General features: G+C 40.3%; 1 protein-coding gene across 1 annotated transcript in view; it reads right to left on the bottom strand.

Annotated features, from left to right (window-relative positions):
* Window positions 1–410: 410 nt before the first annotated feature.
* The window catches only part of lamc1 (laminin, gamma 1), a 319589-nt gene continuing 296619 nt past the window's right edge, over window positions 411–23380 (bottom strand). Inside the window, exons 22-28 of the mRNA XM_041207964.1 lie at window positions 22164–22308; window positions 21615–21764; window positions 17524–17638; window positions 16052–16251; window positions 6815–6973; window positions 6550–6649; window positions 411–1657 (exon numbers count right to left, since the gene is read on the bottom strand). Of these exons, the coding sequence (XP_041063898.1) occupies window positions 1401–1657; window positions 6550–6649; window positions 6815–6973; window positions 16052–16251; window positions 17524–17638; window positions 21615–21764; window positions 22164–22308 (1126 nt within the window). The 3' untranslated portion in view covers window positions 411–1400. The remainder of the gene's footprint in view (window positions 1658–6549; window positions 6650–6814; window positions 6974–16051; window positions 16252–17523; window positions 17639–21614; window positions 21765–22163; window positions 22309–23380) is intronic.

Raw genomic sequence — 23380 nt, 5'->3', positions numbered from 1 at the left:
GGGGGGGGGGGGGGAGAGGAATGGAGGGTTTGGGGGTGCCAGGAAGGGGAGCATTCAAAATAACCTTGTTTGAATGTTTTGAAGGACATTTAAGGATCAGTAATAATCTTCAGGTGATTGATCACCAACTGAATTTAAAGAGCAATAGCCCTAAATAGAAAATAAAAACTAAGCTGTGTATACAAGCAAGCAAAATACCACAGAAATACGTAAGGCAATCAGAAGCAGGTCTAAAACATGGTTACTATTGATGACAGGATCTTGAGGGTGGGAAAGTAACTCACAGAGCCAATCCTGAAACATTTATGGAGTATATTTACACAAAAAGAGACTCAACATTTCCTCATACTATTCCATAATAAAAAACATTCACACAAAAATATAACATTTGAAATAATTAATAGCACCAGTGTATCAGGTAATTTTATTTTCTTTTGCTACGCAATGTACAAAGTTGCATAGAGTGTCGCTGTAAAAAATAAGTTCTGCTTTTGACTTTGACATAGATGAAGCAGCAGTCTTGGGAACGGAAATATAGTGTAGTCCATATAAAATGCACTGTGTATGACACTGCTATGGGCATTTCACTTCGTCACAAAGTAGCTGAAAGAAAGGGATGAAGGGAAAGAAGGAGCGGGAGATATTAGTATTGCATAATTAATTCCATTTTCTAATGAGAAGACCAGCTTTCATGGTAACTTACATTAACCTGGTGAATACAGTATACATTGTTCACAAAGTGACTTATTGCTACCCTACAAGCAATGTGGTTTAATGTGGTTAGGAATTGATGTGGTAAAAAGTTAAATGTTAATATGTTATCGATTCATAATCCTTCACAGCTAGTCTGGTCATTTAAAAAGGGAAAAATAGTACAGTACCCTAGAATAGAAAGCCATGTTAATACTCATGATGTGAATGCAATAAAGAATCAATGTCTCCAGGCAGCAGGAGGAGAGACAAACCTACACTAATAGCCTTTTTTGTCTGTTTTAACCACCATTATACTGATCGAGGCAGACCCTCCGCTTTCCCATTGCAGGAGTCGTCTCTGCAACTGCCCATTGTGGAGAAAGGTCTGAAACCTCAGAAGTCTAATGGTGTGGAGTGACTTAAAGCAGGTGCATAGAGTGTGGCTTTCTCAGATCGTCCCTCCAACATAGACTTAGTTCGTCCAGGATCCTAACAGCTTGCCATGTAGGTATGTCACTCGCACCCACCCCGATGTCCACAATCTTGTGCTTCATCCAAGCAGCTGCATTTGATGCCTGAGGAGTTTCATTTATGAGCCTTGGAATACTTAATGATGTGTGCCAGACATTGAAAAAATTTGGTAATAAGGCAATTTCTGTACAGTGTCACTTTAGATTTTGGGTAGGGCATGGTGACCAAGAAGGTGACTATGGTGTCTCCAGAGACTGGGTATTATAACAGCCAGGGGGTAATGTTTGTTTGATGTCCTCTAGGTTTTTGATGTCCTTCAGGATATCTTCAATATCTTGTTCATAGGTAATTATCGCATTAGCCTGCTCCTTTTCAGCCTTTTCTAGATCTGCCAACTTCCGTTCTAAATCGCTATCCTTCATCTGATTCTTGGCATTGCTGAGAGTTTTCTCAATTTCTTTTAGCCGGTTAACATCTACATTATCGAGTTGACCTGTAAAAATAAGGCCAACCAAAGTAATCAATATTCCAGTGTGACAAGGAAATGCCCAATAAGTATTCAAACTCAAATTCAAACAGTATAGTTCATGTAACAGTGCACAAGAAATGCTAATTCCAAATTTGGTTGAAGGCATGATTGGCTGGTAAATAAATAAGCACAATGCCATCTTATAATGCAAAGCAAAAGGACCCTTACATCAAATATATAAATATGGAATCATACCTTGGACATTAGCTTGGATCAAGTACTTAAATAATTCTTCACATCTTATTTCCCACATCCCTTAATAAATTTTGTTAACAAAAAACTTCTTATTTTAAAAACAATTGATCTAGCATCAATTGTCATTTACAGAAAAGGGTTCCAAATATCTGTCATCCTTTGTGTGTTGAAGTGTTTCCTAAATCAATTCCTGAAAGATCTGGTTCTAATTTTTAGGACTATGCCCCCAGTACTAGACTCCCCAAGCAGAGAAAATAGTTTCTCTCTATATAGCCTCTGTCCCCCTTAATATCTTGAAAAATTTGATCAAATCACACCTTAAGCTTCTAAGTTATGGGAAATATGTATTTTAATCCTTGGAATCCAGATATCATTATCAATCTACGCTGCACTCCCTCCAAGGACAATATATCCTTCCTAAGATGTGGTGCCCAGAGCTGCACACAGTACTCCAGATTTAGACTAACCAAGGCTATGTACAGTTGAAGCATGACATCATTCTGTTGTATTCTAGTCCTCTGGATATAAAAGGAGGTCTTGTGGTTCAGTGGGTAATGTCCCTGCCTCTGAGCTAGAAACTCTGAGTTCAAGTCCCACCCCAGGACTTGATGGCCATGGAAGGTGCGTTCATAAAGCAGCCAAGGAGGTTCAGTATCAATCTGCAAATCCTTCCAATGCACATCAGTGGCGGGTGGTAAGAGCAGGAGAGATTCTTGGCCAGCCATGTGATCAAAAGGGGCCTCAACCACAACTATTGAAAGTTCCAGACTACAACATAAAAGTGCATGTTGCCACAGCAATTCAGATTCCCTGGGTGAAGTGTAACACACCACCGCCAGATATAAGGGCCAGCATTCAATCAGGCTTTTGATTATTTTTCTGTTCCTGTTCATGACAATTTGATGCTTTATGTGCTGAATCCAAAGCCTCTTTGGACCACCCACTGTTGCTAGTTTTTCACCACTTGGAGATTATACTGTTCTATCGATTTTAGATCCGAGGTGGACGAAATATACAAATAATTGTGTATTAAATATCTATATCAAATTGCTATATTTTGGAATTGAGACTGTAAACGATATTTATTTTCCTTTTGAGGAGCAAAGTAGCATATTATATACTATAGACATTACTGTTATTTGTTAATTTGAGTATTTGTTATATAAATTCACTTAACAGTTAAAGTTTGCAACAAGATCAGATGCTATGATGATCTGCCTCTTTTCAGGAATCACATTCTGTGGAGGCAGCAAATAATTCCAGTCGCTATAATGATTAACAACAAAGTTCTTCCTGTTAGTTATTTGGCAAATTACTGAAAGATTACCAAGATATCAGGACAAGTGCAGAGGTCTCCTGAATTTATAGGGAATTGGGGCTCAACTATGCAAATAATTTGAAATATGGAAGTGGAAAAATCCACAGCATGGATAGGAAAGATTGCCTGTGGCCTCACACAAACCTGATATAGAAATAGTACTGAACCAGTTAACCTGCTTCCTTTACGCCAAATTGACTGAGGTATTTACTGAAGTTTTTTGCTGATTTTCCTGTGCAGAAATCCCAAAACAAATTGCATCTGAGGAAAATAGCAGGCTTATGTAAATTACTGCCATTTACAAAGCGAAAATTGCCGTGTGCACAAGTCCACATATTAGAATCCATGAATTCATTGAAGAATGAGGTGTTAAAATTGAGTTGAATAAAAATAAATCTAATTTAAATAAATGGAAAAGAAGAATATTGCAGATATTGGAAATCTGAACTAAAAACTGAAAGTGCTGGAAACATTCATAGGTTAGGCAGAATCTGTCGAATCTATTACAGATGCTGCTTGACCAGCAAAATATTTCCAGCATTTTCTGTTAAATAAATGGAACATCTCTATAAACAACGTTTGATTTGGGCAGAGCATTTTCCTCAGGCTGCCTTGAAGGAAGATAGGTTACACCTCCCATTCCAGAATGAAGCAAGTAGAAATCAGAGAAATAGGGGAAGTTTTAAGTTCAGATCAGGAAGGCCATGGGCAGGATTTTCCAGACCATCTGATGCTGGGATCATCCGGTCCTGCCAAAAGTCAATGGACTTTTGACTGGGCCTCAATCTCCCCTGGCAGGTCCTGCCATGACGGGGCTGGAAAATCCCAGCCCAAGATTTCTATTTCTCCACCTACTGTTCTCTTGAAAAGCCATTAAAAGTAACTGTGTCCATTGCAGAAAGGATTAAGGGTGGATAGGAAATGCAACTTTTCGCCATTATATTTTTAAAATGATATTCCAATGTTAAACTGCTGACTTGTTTGACTTAAAAAAGAGCATTTCAGGCTTTTCAAAAAACTAAGGCCGGAATTTTACAGCTCAAATGGCGCCAGGTATCATGGTGGGCAGGGAGGCAACAATATGGTGAGAACGCCAAAAATCGGTTTCACGCATCGCAAAACCAATCTGCGATCATCTGTTCCACCCATCAATAGCTGACTGTGTTTCCCACCGTCGAATGTCAAGAACTTCATTGTAATACATATGCATATCATTAAAAGCTCAGCCTGCCAAAATCATCCCCCCACGCTGGATCACCCGAGCACGTTGGTGTGCAAGTGACGTGCACTTGACGAGCTGCATTTTACTCAAGACTTTGTGGTTTGTTTGCCTACCTTGCTTCGGACAGCACTCATGGTCATCAGCGCCAGGTTTCGCAGGCAGCACCATCACTTTTAGGGGGACTCACAGGCAGGTCTCCACCTACCAGACTAGCCTAAGGTGGGGTGGCTTTTCAACAGCTGCAGGGCTGAGGCTTGCTTGAGGAAAGGGAAGAAGTGGCCTCAGTCAGGGGAAGAGGTTGCAGGGTGAGGGCAGTACTGGGAAAGGGGGGTATCCCAGGATGTGTGTGGGGCACATGTTGATCTGTGCAAGTGGCCTCAAGATGGTGAGGGCTGAGGAGGCAATCTCCAGGGGAGATAAGGCCAAATAGTGATGCGAGGGTGCGTGAGAGTGAGGGGTGACATTCCTTGAGCTGGCAGAGAGTGAGATGCCAGTGAATGTGCAATGGCCCTGTGAGTGTGAGAGTTTAGAGTGATAAGATGGTTGCCTTACCCTGGTGGCACAGATGAGATCATTCATCTGTTTTCTGCACTGGATGGCCAACATCTTCTGTGTAGCATTGGCATGGACTACCTCTGCCACTGCCTCCCAAGCCAGAGTGGTGAGACTGATGGGCCTCCGGGAGCCAGAGCGGGGGTAGAGGACATTGCGACAGGCCTCCAGTGTCCAGAAGGCATCCCAGGGATGCGTCACTGAAGTGGGGAGCTGCACTCTTCTTGGCTTTTGGGGCCATGTCTTCACCGGCGCCCTCCTGGGCTGCAAGCATTGAGAACTGTGTGCGCAGCTGCAGTTTAAATATGGGGCCCTGCATGAGGAAGTGGTGAGGTAATGGCGTGGCGGACAAATTGGAGACTGCCTGCCAGCGAGATGGTATTTCCTGTGGTTGGAATGGGACGATATGGTGTGAAAACCCACCATTGCAGACAGCAGGTAAAATGACTTTTGTCCCACCCACTACCACACTGTGCACAAATCTGGGTCAGTTCCGCGCTAAGTTTCTTACTGAAGATATTTCTTGTTAGCTGTTGGGTAAGTTTTTGATAAAGCAGGTACTATACTTGCTGCAGCACAAGTTTTTACAATGTAGTGACCATACAATTTTCAACACCAGATCCAATCTCTGCACATACTTTTTTTTTTACAAACCAATGTTTCAGAAAGTACCTGCTATCTGTTAACATTCATCATGAGGTCCAAAGCCTTAACCGAGATAAAAACGCATGCACATCAATATCCTGTAGTATCAGGAGGCTAGTTTGAAAGCATGCAGGAATTTTCACATCAAGCACTGTAAGATTACTTTAAAGGGGGACTGACCTAATTTTTAACCAAAAATTGGATTTTCAAGTATGTTGGCAAACCATCCTAAGAGTTTTATGAAAATCATATTGCTGTAATAGGCTATCAGAGGCTGCCATCTGGAAAACATAACTTGGCATATTGCCATCATTGGCACAAAAGGATATAAACCTCTTATGCTGCTTTTACTATCTGAAAAATTTCTCCAGTGTCTTTCCCCCATAGAAGCTAACCTGCTTACATTGCCTGGTGCCTAAAGCAAACAGATAAACTTGCAATCAATTACACACGTTCAGTTGTTTTAAAGTCACAATCAACCTTTTCTTGTTCAATGCTCCAACCTTCACATGGGCTGGGGAGGCACATGCAAGTCAGTGGATGGTGAAATTGCTTTGCTGGCCTGTGTGACAGTTGGCAGCAAGTCATTCGTTAATGATGGCATGGATTTCTGGAAATCTCTGCCAGTATGCTGTTTGCTGTTAATGTTGCTGGAGACAGTGCTGTCCAAAACCAGCTATTTTACTTTTGTGTTGTACCTGTGACCACTTCGCTTACACTTGCTACCAACTATAGGGGACCACTGGAGAAAAATCACAAATATAGCTATAGCTTGGGACATTTTCCCATAAAACAAAATGAGTGAAGTAATCTGGAAGCCTTCCAAAGGGAAGGCCAAGGCCATCCTTTAACAGAAACTCAAATTAGTCCATGTAATACAAGTTTATTGCTTCATTTGATCAATGTAAGTCCAGTAATACCTACCCAGTTCTCCCAACAGCTTATTGATAGTATTCAGCACACCCTGCACAGCCTTTTTGGCCTTTCTTGCCTGCTCATCAGCCTCTTTCGCAGCTTGTGAAGCCTGAAGGAACATTGTGACAACATGCTTAGCGTTCTAAAAATGCACCTCTGTATTTCTGATCAGATGTAATAGAACAAGTCAAAAATAATATCGACAGCTCTTTATGGTGTAGGTTATGTACCACTAAATTTTAAGAGTTAATTCAGAAAACCTGAAGACCCTCACCATATCTGCCATCATCATGTCTTGGTCTGCTTCATCCTTCTTCTCTGCAAGTTCATCCTCTGCTTCCTTCAGTCGTTTCATCATGTCATTTACTTCGTCCTCCAATTTCGTGGCATCATTAAATGTGTCATCAGCATCCTGTTTTATCTTAGCAGCATTCTACAAAGAAAAATATTGGCCAAGGATTTAACCAACACTTCGAAGTTTTGCTTAATTAAAAGACCATGGCACTTAAGTGAAATGGCCTAATCATTTGAAAATAAATATTGAAATAAACCTTAATTTGCTGTAACAGGTAACTCTGAATTGGAATACTCACAGAGTTTGTTCCAGCAAACACATTTGTCCAGAAACCCTTAATTCAGCCTAAAACTTGACAAACAACAGCGTGCATAGAATTTATTCAGTTTAACCAGCTATTTTGCCTTTTCTTTAATTTCTTGAATTCTAATTTTGATACTACTTAAAACATAATAGATCTGAATCATTAGATATTTCATTTTACAAAGATTAACAGTACACACCGTCTGTCAGAGATATCTACTCCATCTTAATATGAATAAGATCAAACATCTAATTGCTTTACATTTATCAGACAGCACAGATATATATGTGCAGCCATAATGGAAATAAGGTTGGTGTAACGAGTGAAACTGCCCAGTATATTAAAGCTATTGCCATTTTTAAGTTAACTTAAACATCCAGTTTCATTAAGATCCCTATAAGATGTTGAGTTACTAGAAATATGTAACGTAAAATTGTACAGAACTGAGTTCTTTTTCCAAATTTAAGTGCTTAAGGGCTAGGCCAGTCATACTATTTGCAGACACACATCATACAAACATACGAATTAGGAGCAGGAGTAGGCCACTTGGCCCCTCGAACCTGCTCCACCATGGCTGATCTGAATGTAACTTCAACCCCACGTTCCTGCCTACCCCCGATAACGTTTCACCTCCTTGCTTATCAAGAATCTATTTACCTCTGCCTCAAGAATATTCAAAGATTCTGCCTCCACAACCTTTTGAGGAAGAGAGAGACTCTTGACACTCAGAGAAAAAATATCTTCTCATCACTGTCTTAAATGGGTGACCCCTTGTTTTTAAACAGTGAACCCCAGTTCAGGATTCTCCCATTAGAGGAAACTTTCTTTCACATCCACCCTGTCAAAATCCCTCAGGATCTTATGTGTTTCAATCAAGTCACCTCTTACTCTTCTAAACTCTAGCAAATACAAGCCTATCCTGTACAGCCCTTCCTCTTAGGGCAACCAACCATTCCTAGTGTTAGTTTAGTAAACTTTCTCTAAACTGATACTTTTATATTCAATTCCCCTCGCAACAAACAACAACATTCTATTAGCTTTCCTAATTACTTGCCGTACCTGCATACAAACCTTGTGATTCAAGCATTCGACACAACCCCTCTGCATCTCCGAACTCTGCAATCCCTCACCATTTAGATAATGTTTTTTAAAAATTCTTCCTGCCAAAATGGACAATTTCATATTTTCCCATATTATACTCTACTTGCCAGATCTTTGCCCACTCACCTAACCTATATCCTTTTGTAGTCTCATGTCCTCTTTACAACTTACTTCCCTATCTATCTTTGTGTCACCAGAAAATTTAGCAACCATAGCTTCAGTCCCTTCAACCAAATCATTATATTGTAAAGAACATTTCTTTTTATTTGTGTTAGGCTGTTGCAAAGAACATATATTTTTATTTTCTGTTGGACTGTGGGTTAGAATTACAATGTCTGCAGTTTAAAGGGCATACCCACGGGAACAGGATGAGGAAAAAATACAATGTTGCATCCTGGAACAGAGTGTGCCATGAAAGACAGGACTGGTGCTGGAAATGAGTCCTGGACCAAGGGAGCTGCCTGACAACAGCATTTTAATTGGCTCCTGACCAGGTGACCAGGGCTTTGTGTGGTAGCAGTGCAGCAGAAAGCTCCTGACCTACAAATAGAAATCATCTAAAATCTCTCTTCCTCATATCTTTATAACCTGCCCTCTCTCTGAGGAAATCTTTGTTAAAAGGAAAAGGGGAAAACCACTGTTAGAGGCATTGAAAAGCAAGTTCTCAACCAGTGAACTAATACTAAACTAAAAGGAATTTGGAAGACATCAATCAAAATCAACCCATCAAATCCTGTACTCTGGATTGGTGCTATTGAACGGTTTTATCCCGCCCTTATAATCCATATTTTGTGTGTCTTGTGTGTGTGTGTGTCTGTATATAGGGATTTAAGGAGGAGGGTAGAGTTTATATTATAGAGCTAGAAATTAGCAGTTCTTATTTCTTTCTTTTGTCACTGGTTAATGACAGTTTGTTCAATAAACAGTTAACAAGTTTACAAACCTGGTGCTCATATTCTGTTAACCTAAATTAGACAGTTAGATAGAATTGGGGCAATCTGGTGGTTTGGTTAAACTTTTCACATTTGTTGCAGCTCGGGGAACAGTGGGGCTTGATATTACAGCGCACTATCCCCAGGGAGTCATTACAAAGTTTGGGGGCTCATCCAGGGAATTTTTGAACAAAAGACAATGACAATTTGGGTGTAGATTTAGTAAGTAATAAAAGCTAAATGAAAACACCAGGTCTGTAGTGTCAAAAATAAGGTGGCACTGGAAACTGCTAAAACTTTCCTGCAAGTGGAAGAGATGTCCCTGACGATTTTACAAGGGATCCCAAAAGCCAGGTTAAGCGAATTGGCAAGTAAATTAAGAGTAGGATTGCCTGCCAAAGCTAGGAAGGCAGAGATAATCAAAGAGATGGCAAAGCATTTGAAATTGGAAAGAATACCCGAGAGACTGAGTTCTCCAAGGGGTGGTTCATTGGAATGGGCTCAAATTCAGTTGCAAATTTTAAAAATTGGAACTAGAGGCAACAGGAAAAGAAAGAGAAATTAAATGCAAAAATGTGATTTCCAAAGGGGACAGGCAGAAAGGCAGGAGAGAGAAAGAAAACAAGAAAGGGAATTAGGAAAGGAGGGAAGAGGAAAAGAGAGAGAATCCCAGCTTAAAATGCTGACAGTTAAAAAAGAGACACCAGTAGGTGAGGCAGGATTTAATTCCAGATCAGAACCCAGTGGGGAGATGTTTTTGTGCCAGCTCTTCCAAAATTTGAGGAAAGGGATGTTGAAAGCATTCTTTATTTCATTTGAGAAGATAGCTAAACAGATGAACTGGCCAAAGGAAAACTGGACATTGCTCATGCAGGGCAAATTGACAGGTGGAGCACATGAAATTTATGCTTCACTGTCAGAGGAAGTTTCTAGGGATTACCTTGTGATGAAAAAGACCATTTTGAGTGCAAGTGAGTTGGTCCCTAAAGCATACAGGCAAAAGTTTTGAAATTGGGCAAACTTACATGTAATTTGAAAGGATTATGCAAAGTAGTTTTGACAGTTAGATACAAGCATTAGGAGTTGAAACTACTTATGAAGTTCTCAGAGAGACCATTCTCTTGGAAGGGTTTAAAAACTCTCTACCTTCTGTAATAAGAACACATGTTGAAGACCAAAGGGTTGCAACTGCTATACAGGCAGCAGTAATGGCTGATGATTGTGAGCTGATCTATTAAACTAAACCTTTTTTCCATCACCCCCATAAATCTGAAAAGGATAGAAAGTGAGAGTGTGAAAGGAAGGCAAGTAGCTAGGGTAAGGAATGGATAGCTGGGAATACCTTGAGATGATCTCCCCAGATCAGGAAAGTAGGTACTGAGGGTGGAGGAGAAACTCGAAGGCCTAAGTGCTTCCATTGTAATAAAGTGGGACACATTTGTTCAGAATGCTGGAAGTTGCAAGGGAAGTCCATGGGACTTAGTGGAGTTCATAAGAGAGAGTTGAAAAGGAAACTTAAAAAGAAAATGCCAAGGATCAAAATTGTAGTTTTAACTACAAATAAGGGTCTGGAGGTAAACATTACTGTGAATGCAGGGGAAGTGAATAAGGTAGATGAGAGATATAAAGGGATTTTGTCTAAAGGAAAGATAACTCCTTTTTCATTAAAAGATGCAGCTAAACCCATAACTATATTAAGGGACACAGGTGCTACTCAAACTCTTTTGCTGGAGAAGGACCTAGGTTTCCCTCCAGAGAGTTCAATGAAAGCTAAAGTGTTGGTAAACAGGATAAGTGGAGGGTATATCCCCATTTCATTGTACAAAGGGCAATTGGAGTGTGATTTGTTGTCTGGATCGGTGGTTGTAGGAGTGGTTAAGAAATTACCATATGATTGAGTTGATTTACTCCTGGAGAATGATTTGGCAGGAGTGAAGGTTATAGCTCCACCCATAATTATGGAAAGTCCGAGAGAGGCTTAAGAGACAGAGCAGTTACAAGAACAAGTTGCTGGTATTTTTCCATCATGTGTGGTGACCAGAACAATGGCTAAACAAAGTCCATCATCAGAGGTCAAAATAATACCATGAGCAGACATTAGAGTAGCCAAAACTTTCTTTAAGGAAGAGGATAATTCAAAAGAAGTGTTTGGCAGGTCTTCATCAATTGAGGCTCAGAAAGCAGATCCAGAGTTAAACAAGTTAGCACAGTCAGCTCACACTGAAGCTGAGGCTGAACGAGTTCCGGAGTGCTATTACATTAAAACTGGAGTTCTGACAAGGAGGTGGAGACACCCTCACAGACCTGCGGATGAGGAATGGGCGGCTATTCATCAGGTAGTGGTACTGCTCAAATATCGTACGGAGATATTCTGAGCAAGACCTGGAGGAATATGGAAAACCCCAGCATCGATAAACAGGCATTTTACCTGGCCAAGACTTTATAAGGATGTAGTACAATTTTATAAAATGCGTCATACATGTCAGGTAGTAGGTAAACCTCAACATGTAATCAAACCAGCACATTTAATACCCATTCCAATTTTTGATGAACCATTCAGTCAGGTATTAGTAAATTATGTAGGACCAGTACCCAAAACAAAAGCAGGACATCAGTATATCCTTGCAATCATGGATATGACAACCTGATTTTCAGAAGCTATTCCTTTAAGGGCAATTACAGCTAAGGTGGTAGTAGAAAAGTTCTCTCAGTTTTTCACTTGTTATGCCCTACCAATTGAATTACAATCTGATCAAGGTTCTAACTTCATGTCTAAAATTTTCCAGGACATAACCAGCAATTTGGGTATCAAACAATTAAAGTCTACCGCCTATCACCCACAGACACAGGGAGCTTTAGTGAGACACCCACAGATTCTCAAAAACATGAATTAAGACCTATTGCCCTGAATACCCAAAGGATTGGGGCAAAGAATTAGGTTTCTTATTATTTGCTACCAGAGGTTCTCTAAATGAATCTACTGGATTTCATCCATTCGAGTTGATCTACGGTCATGATATAAGAGGTCCATTAAAAGTGATTAAGGAAAAGTTGCTTAAGCAGAAAGGCAAAATCTCCAAGTTGGATTACATGTCCATGTTTCTAGAAAGACTCACAGGAGCATGTAAAGTAGCACGAGAGTGCTTAAAAATTTCCCAAGTCAAAATGAAAGAACAGTCAGGCAAACATGCTACAACTAGAATGTTCCAAGCAGGAGATGAAGTATTGGTATTATTACCTTTGCAGGGTGAACCCCTGAAAGCAAAATTCAGTGGCCCCCTACAAGATAGTTAGGAGAGTTAATAAAGTGACTTATACTGAGTGTAGGAAGAGGAAATGGTTATGTCACATAAACATGTTGAAGCAATATCATCGCAGAGAAGATGATAAGACAAAAGTAAGTGTGCCAGATGATAGTAGTGGAGGATGACAGAGACAATAAGGGAAAGGTAGAAGGAGAAGTAAACAGAGCCCAAAGCAAACCTCCTACAATTCGATTAGCCAAACGACAACACTGGGACAGTTAGACACTGTGTTCTCATATTTAGAGGAAGGACCAAGGGAAGATCTAATGAGGTTACTTATGAAGTATAAGGGAATTTGTAGGGATGCACCTGGATGTACTACATTAGCTAAACATGCTGTGGATGTAGGAGACTTAGTGCTGATAAAACAACAGCATTATCGGTTGAGCCCAGAAAAACAAGCTCAGTTAGAAATAGAGATCCAATATATACTAGACAATCAATTGATTGAGCCTAGCCAAAGTGGCTGGAGTTCACCGGTAGTATTGGTTCCTAAGCCAGATGGATCCAATAGATTTTGTATAGACTACGAGAAAGTGAATGTAGTAACCAGGACAGATTTATACCCAATTCCTTGATTAAAAGGTTGCATCGATAGGGCTGGCAGTGCCTCATTTCTTTCTAAAATTGATCTATTGAAGGGGTACTGGTAAGTGCCACTAACATCAAGGGCTAAAGAAATATCCGTCTTTGTTACACAAAATGAATTGTATCAATGTATAGTCATGCCATTTGGGTTTAAAAATGCCCTAGCTACATTTCAGAGATTTGTGAATCAAGTTGCAGCTGAAGTACATAACTGTGTGGTTTATTTAGACAATGTTGTAATATATAGTAACACATGGGAAGAACATGTAACGCAATTAGAGGACCTGTTTAAGCAATTGCATTTGGATGTCTTAGTCATAAATCTGGCCAAAAGTGAATTTGCAAATTCCTAGGTCACATTGTAGGACAAGGGCAAGTGTTGCCAAGAACAACAAAAATGAATGCTCTAATTGAATTTCCCATTCCTAAAACTAAATAAGAAATCCTGAGATTTTTGGGAATGTGTGGGTTTTATAGGAAGTTTGTGCCTAATCTCAGCACAATAGCTGTACCTTGCATCAATTTGTTAAGAAATCAAGCAAAAGTGGTATGGTCAGCAGAAGGCCAAGCAGCCTTTGAAAAGCTGACGGCAATTTTAATAAATGAACAAGTGTTGGCACCCCTGACTTTACTAAATCTTTTAAAATGGTAATTGATGCTAGTGACTTGGGGGTACACGCAGTCCCATTACAAGATAATAAATTAGGGATAGAGAAGCCGCTGGGGTACTTTACCAAGAAACTAAATCCATCTCAGAGGAAATACAGTGGAAAAAGAAACTCCAGCATTGTTGCTGTCTCTTCAACACTCTGAAGTTTATGTCCGACACGATAACAAAGAAACACTAATCTACACTGGCCATATTCTGTTGCCGTTCATTAAAAAGTTTAAAACTCGAAATGCGAAACTGTTTAGATGGAGTCAATTGTTTCAACCATTCAATGTAAAGATTGTTCACATTGCCGGTAAAGATAATGTGATCACGGATGCATTGTCCCGGGTGTAAAACACTAAAATAAGTTAAAGGGGTAAGAAGTGCTGAAGATTGTGTAAGATTGTATAAGGGAGAGGAAGGATAAGTGAAAGTGAGTCTCATGTTTTATTGTCTATGCGTCACATACCTTGTGATGAAACGCATTTTTGAAATGATGTTTCATCTCTTTTAAGGGTGAAGGCATGTAAGGAATATATCTTTTTATTTCTGTTGGACTGTCGCAAAGAACATATCTTTATTTTCTGTTGGGCTGTGGTTTATATTTGCAATGGCTGCAGTTTAAAGGACATGTCCACTGGAACAGAATGAGAGATATATATAATGTTGTAGTCCTGAAATAGAGTGTGCGTGCCATGAAAGACAGGTTGGTGCCAGAAAGCAGTCCTGGACCAAGGCAGCTGCCTGACAACAGCATTTTAATTGGTTCCTGACCAGGTGACCAGGATGTTGTGCGGTTGCTTGTTGTATGGTAGCAGTGCAGCAGAAAGCTCCTGGCCTGCAAAGAGAAAACATCCAAAATCTCTTTTCCTCATGTCTCTATAATCTGGTCTCTCTCTAAGAAAACCCCTGCAAAAAGGAAAAGGGGAAAATCATTGTTAGAGACATTGAAAAGCAAGTTCTCAACCAGTGAACTAAATACTGAAAATGCTGGAAGACCACCTCAAGTTATCAACAAGAACTGAAAGGAATTTGGAAGACATCGATCAAAATCAACCCATTGTATCCTGTACTTTGGAATTGGTGCTATTAAACTGTTTTATCCCACCCTTAAAATCCACGTTTTTGCGTATTATGTGCCTTGTGTGTTAGGGATTTAGGAAGGGGGTAGAGTTTAAGTTATAGTGTTAGAAGTTAGCAGTTCATATTTCTTTCTTTTGCCACTATGTTACCCCTACACTTTGAGCTTTTATTTCCTGCAATAACCTATGATGTGGCTCCTTATCAAATGTCTCCCAAAAATCTAAGTACAGTGCATCCACTGGTTCCTGTTTATCCATAGCACAGGTTAGTTCTTCAAAGAACTCCAATAAATCGAATAAACATAATTTCCCTTTCACAAAACCATGTGTTGCCTGATGACTTTGAATTTATCCATGTGCCCTGTTATAACATCCTTAATAATAGCTTCTAACATTTTCCCTATGATGGGTGTTATGGCCTTTAGCTTCCTGCTTTCTGTTCCCCTCCCTTTTTGAATAAAGGAGTTACATTTGCTATTTTCCAACTGAATGGAACTTTCCTCGAATCTAGGGAATTTTGGAAAATTAAAACCAACGCATCAAATATCTCACTAGCCACTTCTTTTAAGATGCTAGGATGAAATCCATCAGGGCTCGGGAATTTGTGAACCTGTAGCTCCAATAATTTGCTAAGTACTACTTCCCTGGTGATTGTAATTTTCTCGAGTTCCTCTCTCCCTTCCAATTTCTGATTTATAGCTATTTCTGGAACGTTACTCATATCCTCTATGGTGAAGACTGGTGCAAAATAATGGTTCAATTCATCTGCCATCTCCTTATTTTCCATTATTAATTCCCCAGACTCACTTTCCACAGGCCCAAAGCTCACTTTGTTAACTCTTTTCTTTTTAAGTATCTGTAGAAACTCTTGCTATCTGTTTTTATGTTTCTAGCTAACATTCGCTCGTGTTCTAATTTTTCCCTCCTTATTAATCTTTTAGTCTTTCTTTGCTGTTGCTTATATTCTATCTGGTCTTCTGACCTGCCACCCATCCTTGCACAAATATATGCTTTTGATACTATCTTTAACTTTATTAGTTAACCACAGATGGTGGATCCTCCCCTTGGAATTTTTCTTTCTCGTTGGAATGTATCCATTTTGAGTATTCTGAGATATCCCTTTAAATGTCTGCCACTGCATCTTTATTGACCTATCCCTGAACCTCATTTGCCAGCAGCTGGTTCTGCTTTCATGGCCTCATAATTTCCCTTAAGTTCAAAATACTAGTCTTGCTCCGACTCTTGTACCTACATCCTGTAAGGAATTCGCGGTTTGCTCTGCATTATCAGCTGTTTTTTTGGCTTCAGAAGCATCCATTCTTGCATTCCCCAATGCATCCTCTGCCTGTTTCGTCTTTGCATTAGCATCATCGATGGTCTTCCTGATGCCTGGTATTTTTTTCAAAGCTTCTTCGGCTGCTGTCTTGTTGTCGTTCACTCTCTTGTCAAAATCTGCACAAAGCAAAAAAATTTTGGCTACTAACACTTGGATATGATTCACAGCAGCTGCTGTTCCCTTGGTTAATATTATCTGTTATTTGCTTCCTCTTAATCACTGGTAAAATTAGCTGCATTGTTTGCTCTACTCTCCAGAGTAATTTTAAACTTAAATACAAGTCCATTCCATTTCAAAACAATACATGTGGCCCCTCTACATTATTGGGATCAGTCACCTTGGGGAAAAGGGTTGGGGGCAGTTGGGGGAGGGGGGGGTTGAAGAGGGGGAGACAAAGGAAGGTAAGAGAAACAAGCCTTTACCAAGGCTATTACAGCTGGATTCAAAATACCAGAGATGAGTGGCAATCTGAACAAAAAGGCCAGGTGTAAAATGTAATTGTACTGGTGCTGTATCCTGTTAATAGTTAATATACATTTGTAACATTTTCCTCAAACTGTACTAGTGACAGAACAAAACTGTCCCTTCACATGGTAAGCTTTAAAGTAATATATCTAACCAGCCTGAGAAAAGAATAGAAAACATTAAGAACCTATCCTTTCAGGATGTACCATAGTACTTCATCCTCAATGACATAATTTTGAATTGCTGTTTGTAGACAGATTTGCACACCGCAAGATCCCCACACCATATGATCCGTTAATCATTTCTGGTGATATTGGTTGATGGATAAATGTTGGGAAAGGGAGGATAATTGCCCACTCCTCTTCAAATTGTGACATACAACCAACCTGTGCCCACCTGAATGGTCAGATAAGACACTGGCTTAATGTTTCACCCTAAAGATGGCACCTCCAACAAAGTGCCACGCCGTCAGTGTTCCACTGAAGCATCAACCAAGATTATGTGCTCATGTCCTTTTATTCTGAAGTTATTAAAGTTTTGAAACTTTTGTTCTGACTTCCCCATTGAGGTACATCAGAGAGAAGTAGTAACCAGAATAAACCTGTGAATGATCTAAGAGGTAACAATATACACCCGTTTTAGAAACACAACCATATTGACCTAGAATGTTGTGTATTTTTAAAGAAACTGGAGCCCCAAAGAAACTAGAGTTTCCAATATCAATTGTTCAGTGTGCAAATATTCTCTATTCTCTTTCCAACATCTTCTAAAGACAGCACATGTCAGAATTTAACATCAACAAACTAACACCAACAATTAAACAGAAGAGATGCCTTGATCTTGGCTTGACCATTTTCTAGTCAAGGGCTGTTTTGTTGGGCGTATCTTATATTTTATTACACTAGGAATATCAGTTTACAGACCTTGCAGGTTTTTGAGAATATCCTGAGCCTCCTGCAGCGTAGCCTTTCCTTTCTTGGCAGCATCTTCAGCCAAGGCTTTAGCAGCATCTGCACGAGCTAGCAACTGGTCAGCAGTCTTTAAGATAGAAAATACATCAGAATGGATATCTCCTCAGTCATCTATGGATTTCACACTAAATCACTGAGCAATTTTCCAGTTTATTTTATGAAGCTATAAGCTTTAAACCTCAGGTTCCACTATCATTATTCATTTGTGTTATCTTATTCAAATCTTCCATATCCAATACTTTCATAATTTCCAACACTTCAGTATTTACACCTTCAACGCAGATTTCTCCAAAGCGAAAAACTCTTATTCTAACAAAAAATGCTGGAAAAGCTCAGTAGGTCTGGCAGCATCTGTGGAGAGAGAAAGAGAGTTAACATTTCAAGTCCATATGACTTCTTCAGAGCTAAAGCGTAGAAATGAGATGGATTTTATAGAGTTTAAGAGGGGGTAGAGCAAGACAAAAGGTCAGGGATAGGTGAGAACTAAGGAGGGATTGACAAAGATGTCATGGACACAAAACAAAGGGAGTGTTGATGGTAGTGATAAGGACTAAAAGGTGCTGACAATAGCATAAAGGTAAGAGCAGAATGTGTTAATAGCAAAACAAGAGTCTGCACTCTGTGAAAGCACAACATAGAAACCAGTGACAGATGGCCATGTGGGTGGGGATGGAGGGGGTGGTTGGGGAAAAAGGATGAAAAAAAATAAACAAAACAAAAAAATTGAATTAAAAAAAAGGGTAAAGATGGAAGAGAGTGTTCATGGTCTGAGGTTGTTGAACTCATTAAGTCCAGAACACTGTAAAGAGCCTAATCGGAAGACGAGGTGTTGTTCCTCCAGTTTGCGTTCAGCTTCACTGGGAGATTGCAGCAAGCCAAGGATGTGTGTTGAAATGACAAGTGAACGGTAGGTCTGCGCCATGTTTGCAAACTGAGTGAAGGTGTTCCGTAAAGCGGTCACCTAGTCTGCGTTTTGTCTCCCCAATTTAGAGGAGACTGCATTGGGAGCGGCGAATACAGTAGACCAAATTGAAGGAGGTGAAAGTGAAGTTTCTTCTTCATCTGAAAGGAGTGGTTGGGGCCTTGGACGGTGAAGAGGAAGGGGGTAAAGAGGCAGGTGTTGAACCTTCTGTGATTGCACAGAAAGGGGATGAGGAGATAGAGGTGATAGAGAAGTAGACCAGGGTGTCACAGAGGGAATGGTCCCTACGGAATGCTAACTGGGGTGGTGAGGGGAAGATGTGTTCGGTGGTGGCATCATGCTGAAGTTGGCAGAAATGTCAGAGGATGATCCTTTGAATGTGGAGGCTGGTGGGGTGAAAAGTGAGGACAAGGAGTATCATGGTTCTGGGAGGGAGAAGGGGCGAGGGCGAGGGTGCAGGACATTCGTCGGACACGGTTGAGGGAAGAAGGAAGACATGTCAGAGGCGCTTTTTTGGAAGGTGGCATCATCTGAACAGGTACAATGGAGGTGCAACAACTGAGAGCATGGATGGAGTCCTTACAGAAAACAGGGTGTGAGGAGCTGTGGTTGAGGTAGCTATGGGAGCCATTGGGCTTGTAATGAATATTTATAAACAGTCTATCACCAGAAATGAAGACCAAGAGGTCAAAGAAAGGAAGGGGAGTGTCAGAGCCGGACCACCATGTGAAGGTGAGAGAGGGGTAGAAATTGGAAGCAAAGTCAATAAATGTTTGCTGATCCAGATGAGAGCATGAAGCGACACTGATGCAGTCATCGATGCACTGAAAAGAGAGTTGCGGGAGGGAGCCTGAGTAGAACTAAGTGAGGAATGTTCCACATACCCCACAAAAAGATAGGCATAATTGGGACCCGTGCAGGTACCCATCGCCACACCTTTTATTTGGCAGAAGTGAGACAAGTTAAAGGGGAAATTGTTCAGTGAGAGAATTGTTCAGCCAGGCAGAGGAGAGCGGTGGTTGCTGGGGATTGCTCAGGCCTCTGTTCAAGCAAGAAGCAGAGGACCCTCAGACCATCCTGGTGAGGGATAGAGGTGTAGAGAGACTGGACGTCCATAATGAAGAGGTGGCGGCTAGGGCCAGGAAACTGGAAATTTTGTTGATATGACAAAGGAGGTGCTTCATGAGCACCTCCTACAATTTGGCCTACTGTATTCACTGCTCCTAATGTGGACTCCTTTACATTGGGGAAACTAAACTCAGACTGGGTGACCGCTTTGCGGAACACTTTCGCTCAGTTCACAAACATGGCCCAGACCTTCCTGGCACTTGCCATTTCAACACACCATCTTATTCTCATGCCCATATGTCCATCCTTGGCCTGCTGCAATCTTCCAGTGAAGCCCAACGCAAACTGGAGAAACAGCAATTCATCTTCTGATTAAGCACTTTATAGCCTTCTGGACTTAACATTGAGTTCAACAACTTCAGGCCATGAACTTTCTCCTCCATCTCTATCCTTTTTTTAATTAATCCAATTGTGTTTATTTTAATTCTTTTTCCCCAACTCACCCCACCCACTCACAAGGCCATCTGTCACTGGTTTCTATCTTGTGCTTACACAAGAGTGCTGACCCTTGTTCTCCAATTAACACATTCTGCTCATACCTTTATGCCACTATCAGCACCTTTAGTCTTTACCACTACTGTTAACTCTCCCTTTCACCTTGTGTCCATGACATCTTTGTCAATCTCTCCTGAGCTCCCACCTATCCCTGACCTCCTATCTTGCTCCACCTGCTCTACTTCCTCTTAAATGGTATAAAGTCCATCACATTTCTACTCTTTAACTCTGAAGAGTCATACGGACTCAAAAAGTTAACTCTGCTTTTCTCTCCATAGGTGCTGCCAGACCTGCTGAATTTTTCCAGCATTTTTTGTTTTTACTTCAGAATTCCAGCACCTGTAGTATTTTGCTTTCAACTCTTATTCTAAGCCTATTCAAAGTAACAGAGATCTTAATTTAGGCAAACTTGCTGTCCTCCTCTGCACGCTTTCTAAAAACTCAAATATCCATCACTGGATGCACAGTCCAAAACTTGGCACAGACCCTATATGTGGATAAACCAAGCCCTTCTACAACCCAACAGTGGATTCAGTTTTGCCCTTTGGTTTCCCCATAGCTGGCTTACACTGCTTCTGAGCCTTTAGTGGATGCAGTGACTACCTCAAGTTCCTTTCCAGCTCTTTTAATTTAATGAGCACAGATGCATGGTGTATACATGGCTTAAGTTTTCTGGCCCTTTGTGCACAAGACAGCATTTGAATAGCATTTGCCATTTACTCAACAGTTTATTTTATCTAAAAGTCGGTCAAAGTCTCCTTATTGCCAACGTTTGCACACGTTTCTGGAATGCAGAACCTGGAATTTGAATAACCAAAGTGCAAATGCCCTCAAGATTATTAAAAATATAACGAACATAAAAAAACCAGAAAAATCTCTGGGAAATTTCAATCCCCAGGTTCCAATTGTAACCCTTCCTCATGTAATTTCATTCAATCACCAATCAGTCTATTATTTCCCCAATACACCATGCCATCTAATCTTTTCGATTAGCTGTCTCAGCAGAACTTCAAAAGTTTTCCTGAAAATTCAATACTCAGTACTTCCTCAAATAACGACTTACTAATACATGACCTGTACTTCCTAATGCCATGTTTCTAGAGTCTTGTATAATGCTCTTAGTTGATAGGTCCATTTCTCTTTCAAGGAAGCAGATGAGAATTTGCTACCATTCGACCTTCCATATAGGCCTTTGGTGATATCCGGTCATTAAAATGTAATATGTTACATTCTCATCAGTATTTGCCTATCACCCAACATCCCATGATTTGTATGCCCTACTCTTGAGGTCAATTACCACATATCCTCTTTTCCCAACCCTATACTTCTCAACATTCTAACAAGTGGTAAAAGAAAATTGAAAAGAATATAATTTATTGATATGGAGGTAGAAATTAGCATTCGATATACAAGGCAAATTTTGGAAGAAAATAAGTACACAAACTTTGAGTTAGGTTTTCAATCTTATATAGTAACAAACCTGTTGCATAGGTTTTACCTGCTGTTCGGTTTTCCCCTTTTCCAAAAGACTCTTCACTTCAGTTTCCTTTGCTTTCAGGTCATCCCGCATATCATTATAAGCCTTCACCTTACTGTCAATCACACCATCCAAATCTGTGGCATCCTTTTTTATCTTTTCTGCTTCATTCTAACAGATAGAGTGTTATCAATTTCAGTTTACACAGGAATACTTGCTCCCCCTAACACCACTCTCCCCATAAAGTACAGCTGTTTATGCAACATAATCCGCTACTATGAGTTACAAAATTACAAACTGTGGTAGTTCACCCTCTAGGTTCTCTTTCTTCAAGTGGCAACATGCATATCTCTGTTTGCCACCTCCTTCCCATGAGTATCTAAAAGACTAGGGATGATCTTAATCATTGTAATTTATAAAAGACGAGCCTGTTCTCTTCTATTTCATGCTGGGCTACCATGAGGAAATCCTAATTTACATATTTCCAAAAGTACTGTTCAGCCCCCATCTAAAATCCACAAAGACAATGTTTAACAAAAAGCATTGCAAATAATGTAGGATTCTAAATACCTCTAAAGCCTTGGTGTCCACAACAGGCAAGCTTGTCAGATTGGCATAGATCTGCAAGGCTTTGCTACCAGCTTCTTCTGCTTCACTGTGTACTTTTGTAGCTTGTTTTTCCAGCTCCCTGGACATATTTTTTGCTGCATCATACCTAGTTGCGAGTTTTAGATCAGTTAAAATACAATACGTAACAAAGGCAGAACCAGTATGACCTCCCTAAACATCCTGATATACCATGGCACACATTTTTTAGACTCTCTTATTAAGATGAATACCTATATTGAAATACCACCTATAAATAGTCCTTTCCTTGCTGGAATACACTTACAACCACACAGAAAGCAAAGTTTGCTTTCTAAAATAGATTAGAAATACTTCAATATCTGCATTGGTCACTGATTTACAATATCCTTCAAAATCCCATCCTAACCAGCTACATTTTATTATGCTGCCAAAGACAGAATTTTTGCCTTTTTCATTGATGTATCCAAAATTGTTTGGTGTCCACCAAAAGGTCAAGCATTAACCCAGTCCTGATAGTTTCTCCCTTTCCTTTGAGCCACCCCACCCCAGCTCACTCGAGAATTTTTGGAATTTGGAGAAAAAAATAAACAAAATGACATGGAATGTGTTCAAACAGGCAAAAAAAGTTAAAATATTGTATTTTTAAAACTATCTATTCCTCCAAGAAAAGGTGCTCCCTCATTTGGGGCGGCGGGGTGGGGGGGGGTGTTGGTATTACCAAGGGCAAGCTGGAAATAAGCGCAGAAAGATTAACACAATGTGCACTGCTCAAATACTTTGTAGACTCTGACAGAAGTATGACCTCTGCATTGGGAACATCATCGGTTGGGTGCATTTCTAACATGCTAACCCTATGCAGAAAACAGACTTGCTACCATTAGCTTCTTGTGCTATGATTATTTCTGGAGTTCAGACCTTTTTGGGACCTCTCACTGCTTGGCAATTAGGAGTATCTTATAAGTCTAGTGCTTCTCTCTGTGTGGAGAGCTTTTCAACCAAAAAGCTGGCAACTTTCCATCCACAGCAGATTTCTCAATGTTTAGGGGGAGATTCTTATTAATAATCTGTCGTAAGGTAGTAGGGAGTTGATTCAGATGTCTGGATCATGCACAGACTCCAGCATGGTGTGCCTCCAACACCACAACCTCTGGGATTCCAAGGTGGGATTGGCTCATTGGCAAACCAGCGCCTTTGTCATT

Source organism: Carcharodon carcharias, chromosome 16 (genome assembly GCF_017639515.1).
Source record: "Carcharodon carcharias isolate sCarCar2 chromosome 16, sCarCar2.pri, whole genome shotgun sequence".
NCBI lineage: Eukaryota > Metazoa > Chordata > Chondrichthyes > Lamniformes > Lamnidae > Carcharodon > Carcharodon carcharias.
This window is presented reverse-complemented; position numbering and strand designations above follow the sequence as displayed.